Genomic DNA, 13,795 nt, shown 5'->3' with positions numbered 1-13,795 from the left:
ATGGAACTAATAGACTTATGGGCAGTGCAATTCACACCATCCCTAACCTCTACAACCAATCATGAGGGATAATGGGAACGGCAGTCCAACAAGATTTGGAGGCACATGTCTTCCTCATTGTTGCTATAAGCAATACCATTAGAAGGATGAGGCCTTGAGGAGGCCACAGCATTTCAACAAGATCAGTGGCTAGAATCTTGTGAGGATGCAACTCTAGCATAAATATAGTTGATTCAAAACAAAACAAAAAATAGCTTCATTTATATACCACTTGATACTGAACTAACAGTGTGTAAGTGGTTTACAAAGTGTAAGCTAACTGCCCCTAACATTCTGGGTACTCATTTTAGAGACCTCAGAAGGATGCAAGCCTGAGTCGAGCTTGAGCCCTTTGGCAACCTTATGTGAGTTACTCACTTTTCTAGGTGATGCCTAAGTGCCGTCCTTAGTGTGGCGAACCATTTTGCAATAACACACACATAATCCCCTGCCTCCCTTTGACTCGGAGCGTGGGGAGGTAAACAAAAGTTGCACAATAGGAGAAGCTCATGCCTGTGGTGCCCACTTTGCAAGTGTGGGATCCAGCATAATTAAACTGGCATGCACTGACACTATGCTAAAAATGAATGGAATATTGATCAGTTGCTGACTTTGTAAGCATGATTTCACCATCTTCAGCGTTTCCCCATGCTGTGATATCTTAATGAGTTACCAGTTGACACAAGAACACCATAAAGGCTGTCACAAAACAGCAATATGTTGCAGTATGTTTCAGAAGACTTTTCCATTTCACTGTTATGCAAAACTCATTTTAAAATTATTGTTATTAATGCACTTAATAACATCACATGTTCCACAAAGTGGTAGTAGCGTTATTTACACTTGTTCACTCATCCAGTTTCCCTCCAATGACACACACGGAATCAATGGCTTACGTGGTGACTAGACGTCTCACTTTCACATATCTACATACTTTGCTAATAGTGGGTGGGTGTCCTACTTGGACAACATGGAGCTTTCTCTTGGATGGCGTACAGTTCAACTGGATGAACACTACCCTTTCCTCAACTATATTAAGAGGATGGTATTGCAAACTGGTGGTGCTACAGACCACAATTATTTGTAAAAGTTGTTAAAGCTGGCAATCGTAACACTTCCCCCCCCCCCAAAAAAATTGCTTTGCATTAAACTCCCCTTTGATTCTATAAGCAGGTGTTACCCAAAAATGCTTAAGGAACCATACACTGATTCCAGAGGTCTGTTAAAATATCTATATATAGCTGACCTTCTGGCAATCAAGGGGAATATAATGTTACTTAAGTGGTGGAGTGGCTTAATGCTCTGGCTCAGCATCCATACAAGATTCCCACGGGTTCTGAGGCATGCGAGGCAAGGAGATGAGGAGGAGAGCAACTCCGCAGATGAAGAGCAGGACAAAAGAAGTACAGGCACAGGCAAAAGACCATGAGTAGTAGTACTCAATCCAGGCAGTATCATCGCTGTCCACCATCTTCTTGACAGATTGCCTCATGACTTCCACAGATACGATAATACACAAGCCTGAAAGGGGAGGGTGGGTAGAAATCAAAAAGATCATACAGTTGAATGAAAAAATACATCAGAGTCATTACCCGAGGGCTTATTGGTTTATGATTGTGATTCTTTCCAATTGCCTTGCATTGCTGGGACGTTATAAGAGAGAGAAGGAATGTGCATGCCCTCCCTCTTTGCACTTCCCTATACTATTTCCTTCTTCCTTTCTGCCCACACAAGTAAGTGATAAATGTTTATAGTATCACCCATCTAACTTCTCTGCATGGGGGGAAACACACAATCCCATGGATGTATATCTGCAAAGTAACTTTTCCTGTCTTTGGCTACCAGCTTCCAGAGACCCAAATGAGCGATGGCTGCCCATCTTGTGAAGGCGACCCATGCTGAAACCCACGGAGCCTACACAGGATGACAAGGCGGCTTTACAACTGGAGCCCAATATTTGTGCTTGCTCTTGCTTGCTCTCATAGTTATGAGTAACAACTGTGAATGACTCCTCTTACAGAAGTGAACAAGAATTGTTTTCTTGTTTGGCGAACTTGTCATGTTTCCCTCTTTACTAATTTGGTCTTCAGTTTCATCCATTCCTAAATTTGATTCATACCATGAAATTAATATCGCTATACCCACATGGGATGTCCTACCTGAAAAAGTATAAAACATGGAAGCTGGCTTCAGGATATAATCCATCTTTTTCCTGAAGGATAAGAGGACACAAATTGTTCCAATAATGGAAAAAACAACACTGAAGATGGCAATGGCAGCTGCAGAAATGCTGTATTCTGGAAAAACAAAACACAGTGGAGGAGAGAGGTGACTTCTTGCAAACAGTTGTTTCAGGTATGCTGAGGCTGCAGCCTTCACTTAAAATAACAGGACTACTCCCTCCTAGTATGACAAATGGATAGTTCACAAAGAGAAGGGCATATTGGATAGTCCAAGGCTTTGCTTGTCCAAAGTGTCTATGACAAGAAAGAAAGGATTTGTGGAGGGATTAAATCTTGGGCTGCATCTGCACTGCAGAAATAATCCAGTTTGACATTGCTCAGTGCTATGGAGTCCTGGGATTTGTAGTTTGTTGTGGCATCAGAACTCTCTGACAGAGAAGGCTAAATATGTCACAAGCTCCAAATCCCAGAATTCCACAGCACTGAGACATGGTAGATAAAGTGATGTCAAACTGCATTATTTCTGCAGTGCAGATTACACCTCGGTTTGGTGATCAAACAATGAGGAGGAGCTGATCTGTTGTTGTTGTTATTATTGTTATTATATTATTTGTATCCTGCTCTTTTCCCAGAACTGGGACTCAGAGTGGCTTCACAATATTAAAAAAACAATACTGTACAATATTGTAAAAGTAATACATTTAAACAGAATTAAATTGTTACAATATTAAAATATATTACTTATTAAAAGAATAAAAATACAGTTAAAAAGATTAAAAAAAAATAAAACACTTAAAATGATACAACACCTTATCTGATTTAAAGACCAACTGAAAATAATCTAGGAGACAACACAAACTGCTGTAGCTTCCCCAGTATGAAATAACCCTTGTTGAGCTGTGTAAGACAAGTGAACCAAGTTGCCTGGTACTACATATTGTGTGTTTTTTTAGTGCTTCTAGAAAATGAAACCGGGGGATTTCAGAACCATGATCAGAACCTCTCCACATTGTGTAACTGCTTGATTCCAAACCTATATACAAACACTGGGAATTTGGGAGATCCATTATCTTCAGTACAGGATTCCATCAGTTTGACGATCAAACATTTGTTGCCCCTGCAATGTCCAACAACAACAACAAACTCTACAGGGATTATATTAACCCCCTCTCCTTGCATTTGCCTGTTTTCACCTGTTCCTGAACTGAATAGGATTCTTTTTTCCCTTCACAAGTCCTCTTATGAAGACACAGGTCCCTTACTGAATTCTAGAAAATTTGTTTAAAATTAATTAATAAATCCTAATTTGTTTACAGAATTCATGAATGATTTTATATTTCATCACTTTTAATTCATAATTCATCATTTTGATACAATGACACTATTGCTGATTACGCTATTTTAATTCATTACTTGTAGTTTAATGTGGGGTTTGGGGGCATCTATTACAAACATAAATAATTGCCATGCATACTGCAGAACACACTCTGGACCTGCTTTCTATGCTGGGTGGGATGATGGTGATCTGGGCATGGAAGAACTTTCAATGGCCCTATACAGACAGCCAAAATAAAGCTGCTTCAGGTCACTTTGGAGGTATGGTGTTTCAATGATGCATGCGTCCTAAGAGTCTGGAAGTTGCACCAAAGCTGCACTCCAGTCCTTAGGACTGGATCGTGGCTTTGGTGCGGCTTCTGGACTCTTAGGACGCATGTATCATTGAAACATCATACCTCCAAAGTGACTCGAAGCAGCTTTATTTTGGCTGTCTGTATCAGGCCTATAATTCTGTTGTCATGGACTGATCACTTCCTAGTGAGGTTTAGGCTCATTGGGACTCAGAGCCTCTGCATGGATGGAGGGCCAGTTAAGTTGGTCCACCCCAGGAGGCTTATGGATCCAGATGCATTCCTGAGAGCCCTTGGACAGTGCTCTGTTGCCTTGGCAGGTGATCCTGTCAAAGCCTTGGATGATGTCTGGAATAGGAAAATGGCAGGGTAGTGGACACAATTCCACCAGTGTCCCATCCCACGCAGTGGAGACATGTGAGCCCTTTGGTTCACTGGGGAACTGGCAGTGAAGAGACTACAGCAACAAGGGCAGAAGATCCAGAGTGAATACAAGCTAGAGCTCATTGGAAAGTCTATGGAATGGCAATTGTGGTAGTGAAGAAATTACACTTCTCGGCCACCATTTCATGTGCACAGTATCATCCAGCAGAGCGGTCAGGGGCCTTTTTATACTCTGGTCCACAAGAAGGAAACAAAGACAACTCAACAGTCCACTGTGAAGAATTTCAGGACCCTTAGCAGACAAAGTTGCTTGGATCTGCTTTGATTTGGATGCTGTAGTGTCTGCTCCTAACCTCTGGAATTCCCTTCTGCAAGAAGGAAAACTGGCCTCCTCCCTCTGCTTTCACTGGCAGGCAAACACCTTTTTTGTTTAAGCCGGTTTTTAAAAGCAGGCTTTTGTGTAAACTGGGAGGCTTTCTATTGGGGTGTGTGTTATTTATTTTTCACTTTTGTAATATTTTAAAAATAATTTTATACTGTTGTAAATTAATCCCTTTAATTGGTTTTTTTTAATTTGTATTGCTGGGCTTTGATTTCTTTTGTGAGCCACCTTAGGTCTCACTCTGGGGAAAAGCTGGCATATAAATGAAACAAACAAACAAATAATAATAATTTTAAAATGGGTAAACAAATAATGAGTTAAAGCAAGTAAGCAAATTGGTTTAATAATCTCTTACTATTTAATCTTAATTATTTTGAATGATTCAGTGTCATTGCTTTAGGGTAGCCCTATATTTTCCAAGCATGACCATACTTTATGAAACAGAGCACTAAAATCAATTGTTATGTGCCATCAAGACAACTCCAGTTTGTGGCAACCCTATCACAGATTTTCTTTGGTATGATTTATTCAGAGGTGAGAGAGTGTGATGTGCCCAAGGTGGGACAGACAGTGAGTTTCAATGGCTTAGCAGGCCACTGTACCATGCTGGCTCCTTCTAAAATCTATTGCATGCATAAAATGTGTAGGATATTAGGGACTGTCAGGGAAGCAACCCAGTATTTGAATGCAGAACATGTCCTTTTTCCTGGATTTTATTCCCCTGGCCTCTTTCTTCAAGGTTTTACTCCTCAGTGAACTTTGGTACTAGTGATGGCTTTGGCTTAGAACAGTCATTCCCCAAGTGGGCAGTATGCCCCCCAGGGAGCGGTGGAAGAATCCAGGGGTCAGTGGGGTGGAAAGAGGGCAGTAGGGGGCCGTGAGGGGAAAAGGGGTGGCAGTGGGGACCTTAAGTCAAAGTATTGGTGTGCAGGAAAGACAAGGGAACCAGCAGCCTTTAAGACCATGGTGAGGATAAAACTTCTTTTCAGGGTCCCCCAAAAACCACTCCACAACCTCGCAAATCATTTTGTGTGCTGGTGTCTCCCACTCTTTGCCTGGCCATGTGAGTTCTCTACCTTACCGGTGTCTTTCACTAGTAGTGGCAATTGGGAAACTCATGTGAGGGCATTGCTTCTGTGGCTCAGAGTGGCACCATTTGAGGACAGACTGGAAGAAAGACTTAGAGCATATGGTGGTGGGGGAGAAGTCGTGGCAACAAGGAGCTTTCAAATTTGAGACCTGGTTAAGCTTTGTGAGCTTTGCTGGAAGTTGGCTCGCAGGTTGGAGTTGCACTGCTGCTCCTGCTTTCTTTCATCAGACAAGCTGAGAGAAGAGGTAGCAGAAGAAACAATTTTTGTGGGAGAGGACATTTGAAACTGTGGGGCAGACATGTCTCTGGGGAAGGAGTATCTGTGCTTGATTCCTGGAAACAGTCCTTTGTCTTGGAGCAGCTCCTGTAATTAAAATCTCTCCTTTTCCTGGTCCACAGCAGTCTCTAGTCCAGAGCATATGGCCTCTGTAAACTCCCTACATACTCACCACCTGTGCCTTTCTCTACCCCAATGAAGGGTTGCGAGTCCCTTTTCTCTAGGGAGAAGCTTCTCCCTTGCACCTGGTCACCCTGGGAGTAGCAACTGAGCAGTTGGCCTGTCCACACTGGCCTTTGCTGCAAGGCTGGCAAAGGTGAGAGGCTTCTTGGTTTCTGCTCAGCCATCTGTTCAGTTGCTGCTTTCAGGATTACAGGATGCAAAGGGAGCAGCGACTGGGCAGCCAGTTTAACAGTGACTAAAAAGACTCTCACCTGTGCTGGCTCTAGCTGCAAGCCTGGCACCAGCAAGAAGCTTCTTGAACACTGCTCAGCCAGCTGCTTGGTTGCTGCTCCCAAGGTGACTGAGTGCAAAGGGAGCAGCAACCGAGATTGGTTGTTTTGAATTTGCAGTAGAACAGTACACCGTGTGTGTGTGTTAGGGTTGTCACACAGGAGGAAACGGGGCGGTAGCCCCAAAAAGTTTGGGGAACACTGACTTAGAGGAAAGCATTTGGAGAGAGCAGGAAGGGCTGTTGAAAGTGGAGTTCCACCCTTCTCTACTGATCAGAATTGTTTTTGTGTTTAAACTGCTCTCCCACATTTAGTTTGGCTCTGATACAAGTAGAAACCACTTGGACGCTGACATACATTTGAGAAGCTTCCAAACATCTTTTCAAAATCCTTTTCAGATGGTTTCTGTACCCTCCCTTTTTTTTTGCAGTGCACTCTTGAGGCTTTTCTCTCAAGTGAAGAACAGTGGAACAGAAGTGGATGATGAGTCTAATTGTGCACAAGTGACTAATAAATGTAAAGAAAGCAGATAGGCACTCTTTCATGCTTTCATTATTTAATATATACATGTTTTGGAACATGCAGTGGAAGGCTTCCGGATAGGAAGTGGAGAAAAATCAGCATTTATACTTTTAGTACTATCAGAGCTTGGAAAGTTATTTTTTAAAAAATAAAGCAGCTTACAAAAATTGGGCAGCTTACAAAAGAAATCAGTTTAAACCTGAGAATACAATTTTGAAAACAATTAAAACCATCACATTTAAAACAATATAAAATTATTTTAAAAGCATACAAGAATGAGAGCAACCACTAAAAAGGCAGTTTCCCATTGTAAAGAAATGATGGATTAGCCTAGCAACAGCGGCAGCCAATCACAAGCCAGCTGGCCTCAGCCAATGAGATGCTGGCAGGGAAAGACAGAAAGTTCTGTTGTGGCATTTAAGAACTTCAGATAGGGTTCTGTTGAGTCCAGTGAGTGGACATCATTTTGTGAGTTCCAGAGTGGAACTGAGGTTAAAGTCCAGAGCTGAGAGGCTTATAACTGAATAGATGCTCCAAGTGAGGGAGTTATCATAAGGAAATCACCTGAGGGTTATAATTAGCCTGAGTGGCAGGATTTTTAGTTAGGCTTAGGGGAACCTAGCAGGGGAAGGACAGTGTAAGGCACGTTACAGACAGGCATAAGGGATGTCCTCAGGACATCCTAGGTTTAAAAAGGGGCGTTACTTCTTGACGCCCCCAAGCCTAATACGTCCTGAGGATGTACAAGATGGTGGCACACCATCTACATGGGGGCTGCCATGATGGCATCATGAACGCGCCGCCTCCAAACGAGGTGGTGCGGACGTGACGCCATTGCGCCACGTGAGGGCGCTTAGTGCGCCCTTTCGTCGGCGGAGGAAGGAGCTCCAAAACAGAGCTTTTTCCTGGTTTTGCGTCACTGGCGCAGCCTTTAGATGGCTGCGCCTAGTGACGCAGAGGAGAAAGGGGCCAAGCGACCCCTTTCTCCTCCTCCCCGCCACCGCGGGGTGTCCTTGGGGCTCGAAGCCCGAAGGACACCCTTTTCCAGGCCTCGGGGAAGTGGCCTTTTGCCGCTTCCTCGCAGCCTGGAAAGCGGCGGATCGGGGCCTCAGTGGCTGCCACTCTGGCCGCTGAGGCTCCAATCCAGCGGGGAAAGGGGCGGGTGCAGGCCGCCGCTTTTTGGCGATCTGTAACACGCCTAAGTGTCCTTAAAACTGTAACATTGATAAGCTGTAGAAAATAACAAAGTTAACATAAAGAAAACAATCTTATCAACGAAACTAAAAACAACCAAACAAAAAACAAGTGCCTGAGGCAATGTTTATCTGCTATCTATTCAAGTAACCACTGTTTGAAGCAACTGTTTTAATAAAGTTCAGTTTTTATTTTAATTAAAAGCTTGTCTTTATTTAAAATACATCCATGTTACCATTACAAGGCTTTTTGAAACAGAGTCTTTAAAAGGTCTGTCTTTTTAGAATGGTTGTCACATAGATTTGGTGGCAGCGGCGAGAGAAGAACTCCCAGGTGCCTGCTATCACAGAAAAGGATTGGGGTTGCACATCACACCCATGTCCTCACCAAACAAGCCTGGGATGATGGTGGGACTGAGAGAAAAACCTTGCCCTGTGGATCTTAAGACATATAGGGAGATACGATCTTTCAGATAGTCTGGACCTAAACTGTATAGGGCTTTCTAAAAACAGTTTTACCAAACTGTTGTTGTTGTTTGCTATCAAGTCGATTTCAACTTATGGTGACCCTGGGGCTAAAAAAAAGAGCCGGCTTCCTGGCAATTTGGGGGCATGGCGTCCGCCCTGACTTCGCCTCCCAAACCAGCATCATGCCACTCACACAACTAGATGGTAGGCAGCGTTACGGAGGCATGGTGTTTAGATGCTACATGCCACCAAAATGCGGACAAACTGACGCCAGCATGGCAAAGACACCTTTATCCCAGTGCAAAAAAGAGTGGCTTTCTGCTACTTCTTTTTGCACTAGGAAAATGTGCTCAAACGGGTGGCTAGTAGCCTGTCCTTCGTGGCGTTCTGTTTCGCCCTCCTATGAATGAGAAATCTGCAAGAGCCCCAGTCAAACATACTCCTGATCAGGTCTTGCAAACTCAGGGCTGTGGTTTCCTTGATTGATTAAAAAACAACAACAACAACCCACAACACCCTGAATGCTTCAAACGTCTGGCCTGTGATGCAAAACTGAGTCTTGTCCCATCAGTCTCAAAACCCATAAGAGAGCATGAGGCAGCTACGTACTCACTCAATGACTATAAGCATGACATTGACTTTAAAAGTAACATTTACATTAATAAAGGAATGACGTTATCCCTCAATATGTTTACACTCATAATATAAGTCCCATATTGAATTAGTTATTTGGGAAATGGACCAAACACAAGTAGCTGGTTAGTTTGTTCCAAGCTCTGCTGATGCTGACAGCTACTACCATGATGTTACCCTAGGGGTCCAGGGAGGACACCCTCAAATTAATATGAGATGTAGCTCAAAAGATAGATGTAGATTGACCAGGGCAACGATGATCTTGGGATCAGCCCAGCTATACGAAATCCGAATCTTTCAGAAATCCAGAAGCAGGTTTCCAAATGGGGATTGTAGTATATTAGGGGATTAAAGCAACATGCACTCACAAGCACACAGCTCACACACACACACACACACACACACACACACACACACACACGCTAATGAAATCAAAGGTTGGAGAAGTGAATGGATGTGAAGCTTAGCTAAGGGTAATACTAGCCTGGTGTAGATCTGGAGTCCAGTCGCTGAGAAGTCTGGAACAGAGGAGGCTCAATAGCCACTGGAGAACTGGGGTTAGCTGGCATATTGAGCGGCTTAGTTTAGTAAACTGACAGAGTGTCTGCCTGCCACTAGACTAAGACTGAAGACTGGCTGGTTTGCTAGCTGCATATACAACCTGAATTGTGTCTTGGAGGCAGAAACCAAGGCTTGGAAAGATGAAATCACTTTAGAATGGTTTTCAGGCAGGGAAAAAATGGTCCAAATTTGCTGGTCAATGACCGAATAAACTTTATTACATTACAATGGTCCAAAACTGGTTTGAATGCAATGGCTGATAGGTGCAAATACCTCAGACAAAAGGGATTAGCACACCGGTTTTCAGGTCCCTTGTCTGGCTGTGCTTCCAGTCCCATTCCTTAGCCATAATCCCTTTGCCCTCTCCAGGCATAAATGGATTACGCTGGGAATTCCACTGGTTTTCTCAAAGTGGCTTCCCTCCTGGACCCTGGCTAGCTCTAACTGGGTTTGCCCAGTTAGTCCACTGGAGTCCACAGAGGGGTCATGCTTGGGTCATCCACAGCAATTCTTATTAGTTTTATATCAAATAGGGAGGAATAAACAGGGGTAAATCTTGGGGTAACAATGATTATTATTTTCACAAACTGTAGAACATGAAGTCTTAGAAAACAAGATGCATTTGACGTTTTGCTCATTCTGCTTGTCTAATTAACAGACATGGTGGTGATGAACATTACAGTGTATCTGGAGTGAAAGTGCAATGCAGGATGTAACTACACTGCAGAAATAAAGCACTTTGACACCACTTTAACTGTCATGGCTGCATACTGTGGAATTCTGGGGTTTGTAGTTTGGTAAGGTGCAGTTTGTACTCCCCACACTCCCTAATACAATTCTTGGCTCACTCCGCAGTAAGAAGCAGGAGGGGTTGCTGACTCCTTGTGGAACCAGAGGTTTGCATGTAGAAGGCCACAGGTGTGACCCCTGGCATCTCCACCCAGGATTGGAACAGCTGCTGCCAAGCAGTATCAACAAAGGGGCTGGCTGGACCAGTGGGCTTATTCAGCACAAAGAACTTCCCATAATCCTCATTGCTCAAAATCCATTCCCAAAATGTTGTGGTTGTTATTTGGATGGGTAGTGATTATTATGAGGCAGATTTCAAAGCTTGCATTTTGATGATTAGCTTTAAAAATATCCTGTTTACCCATGCCTCATTTCTAGACTTTCTCTGTATAAGGAATGCCTTATGTAATGCATTTTGGCTATGTGTCAGGCAAAAAAGTGCTTAACCATTTTAGGGAAGTCATAGCCCTATTTTAAGAGTGAGGTTTTCATATGTTTCTTCTTCTGGTACCTAACAGTTTTTCCTTTGAAGGTGCCCGAGGCTAGCTAGGGGAAAGAAAAGGACAAACATGGCAAGGGGGCAATATCTGGAAGTGAGAACTGATTGGCAGCAAAAGGATTCAGCTAATCATGCCTACTGATTCTCTACTGAATTTTTTCCATCACCGCTGTCTTATAATTACATGGGAAATATAGGGTTATTATGTGTAATTTCTAACTGAAGTTAGCCAGCCTCAAGTATTCTGATGACTTCTCGATCAAGTTGCTTGATGGTACAGTTGACACCCATCTTTATTCTCTGCAATTATCTGTCTTCACATCAAGCATTTATAAGAATTTCTTACAGACTGAATGTTGCCTTTTATGAAAATAAAACCCTACAAGGACTGGATAGGCACTCTTGCTCTGAGCGATTTCAACCTAAGTTGAATTAAATGGCAAGTTCATGTCAAGGTATGATGCTTCCATTCAGCTGGCTCTGTGGTTCTGGAAAATGTGAATTATTTTTGCCTTCTGAGAATAGAACACCCGAACACACTCCTCAAAGGTGCAACAAGATCTCTCTACATATTGATTCCACAGACTAACACAGCTATAGTATATCTTTGAATTCAACGACCCTCCTATTTGAAGAGCAGCAAAACTCTTACCTCTTCAGAGCAGAGAGGCTGGGTGGCCACCTACTGCTGAATATTGTGTTAGTGCATTCCCTGCATCATCAGAACTGAACCTATGATTCTACTTTTTAAAAATTACAAGACTGCCTTGCATCCATGACATAATGGTGCTTCCCAGATGATCTCATAGGAGAAGGATGAAATAACCTGGCCTGTGGGTGTGAAGAGCTATATTGGTGGCTACAGAATCCTTTGAATGGATGGGCAGAACAGGTGATGTGTTTGTGTGTGTTTTCCACTTGACTGTCTACTTATGGTGACTCCATTAATTTCATAGGATTTTCTTAAAAAAGGAATCTTCAGAGGTGGTTTTGTAAGTTCCTTCCTCTGAAATATGGCCTACAGGATCTGTTATTCGTCAAGTGGGAACAAGATGCAAATATTTGCCCATACACGCATATTTGGGGGAAGGCAAGTTAAAGCCCCAGTCCTCCCATCAATCCTGATAAACATGATTTCTGTTTAAAATGACAATATCTAAGTCTCACAACCAGCACAGTCACTGGCCATGCTGGTTGGAGGATTCTGTGATCTGCATTCCAAAAAGGTAATTTCCCCAAATTCTGCTGTTTACCTGCTGGTGACAGAGCACCATGAGCTTTTGGAGTGGTGAAGAAAAAATTATCTGCACCAGCTGCTTATGGCTTACTAATGGACCTTGGTGTAGGTAGTTGTCCTAAAACCCTGACTAGCTCTCACATTTGCAAGCTTAGAGGCTCAGATGGCTGCTGGGCCCTCCAGTGTGTGTATTTCAGATTTTTGGGTAGTGAAGAACAAGATCCAGTATTTCAAGTCTGGAAGCAAGGGTGGGGTGGGTTCTAGGGTTATGTCACCTAGTGGACATCTTTGCTTATTGGTTGACCTCTGCCTCTCTATGTTCTATATATACCAGGGTGGACAAACAGGGCAGGTACCACTTTTCCTACCTGCTCCTACCTAGTGGGCTACAGCATCACATTTCAGGATGCCCAAACTGATGTAATGTGACCTCAAGCTGTCATTTGACTTTTTTTTATTTTTAAATTTTTGCCTGTTTTGGGAAGGCTTGGAGGGGCTGGGAGGGTTAGTGGAGCAATCTGTTACTTTTTAAGGTGGCTTTGGAAGATTTTGGCTCTTTTGGGGCCAAAAAATAATCCTGCAAATAAATCAGTAAATTTTAAAAAATGGATAAGATCTGGGAGCTTTCAGGGCTTCTGGAGGTGATCCCGTAGGCCACACTTAGGGCTCTCAAAGACCACATGCAGTTCATGGCCTGCACCTTGTCCATCCCTGATCTACACCAGTAGTAGAATGAGGAAGAAGGCAATGGGAGGTATCTTTTTTTGAACCTTTGCTCACTCCCCACCTACTCAGAGGGGGGCAATTGAACAGGCAACAATAGGAAGGAGGCGGACTCTGTGGACCAGCAGTTGGCAAGTGCCCTGTGACACTGATCTCTTCCAGCACTTCTGAAAAGAACAATTACACATCTGATCTGATGCTTGGAGTCTGTAGATTGGTGGGAATGCTACCAGTCCCTAATGTTTTTGGCAATATATGTGTACATGGAGTTAGGAAAGCAGCTCTGAAGAGTCTATTCACCATGCTTACTATGCAGGATGTTCCTGGTTCAGTCCCTGGTGTCTGCAGATGGAGATGAGAAAGATTCATGCCTTAAATCAAGAAGGGCCACCTATTGCCAGTGTAAGTTATACAGAGCCAAATGGACCATTGGTTTGATTTTTAAGACATCTTCCTATCTTCCTTAATAAGTAGCTTTCTTAATGGACATATCTGGTCTACAACACTTTCACCTAGGGTGCATCCTCACTGGAGAAATAATACAGTTTGACATCACTTTACATGTTGTCGCTCCACCCTATGGAGACCCAGGGTTTATAGTTTTACAAGGCCTTTGGCCTTCTCTGCCAATGAGTCTTGCTACCTCACAAAACTATAAATCCCAGGATTCTGTAGGATGGAGCCATGACATTTAAAGTAAAAACCCATTATTTCTACATTGTAGATGTACCTCTG

At 43.1% G+C, this 13,795-nt stretch overlaps 1 protein-coding gene across 1 annotated transcript in view; it reads right to left on the bottom strand.

Moving 5' to 3' along the window:
* Nucleotides 1–727: 727 nt before the first annotated feature.
* The window catches only part of CACNG1 (calcium voltage-gated channel auxiliary subunit gamma 1), a 34,716-nt gene continuing 21,648 nt past the window's right edge, over nt 728–13,795 (bottom strand). Inside the window, exons 3-4 of the mRNA XM_042447382.1 lie at nt 2,199–2,336; nt 728–1,560 (exon numbers count right to left, since the gene is read on the bottom strand). Coding sequence (XP_042303316.1) covers nt 1,334–1,560; nt 2,199–2,336 — 365 coding nt within the window. The 3' untranslated portion in view covers nt 728–1,333. The remainder of the gene's footprint in view (nt 1,561–2,198; nt 2,337–13,795) is intronic.

The sequence above is a fragment of the Sceloporus undulatus genome, chromosome 2 (genome assembly GCF_019175285.1).
Source record: "Sceloporus undulatus isolate JIND9_A2432 ecotype Alabama chromosome 2, SceUnd_v1.1, whole genome shotgun sequence".
In the NCBI taxonomy this organism is placed as follows: domain Eukaryota; kingdom Metazoa; phylum Chordata; class Lepidosauria; order Squamata; family Phrynosomatidae; genus Sceloporus; species Sceloporus undulatus.
Note: the sequence above shows the minus strand (reverse complement) of the source record. Positions and strands in the feature narration are given on the sequence as shown.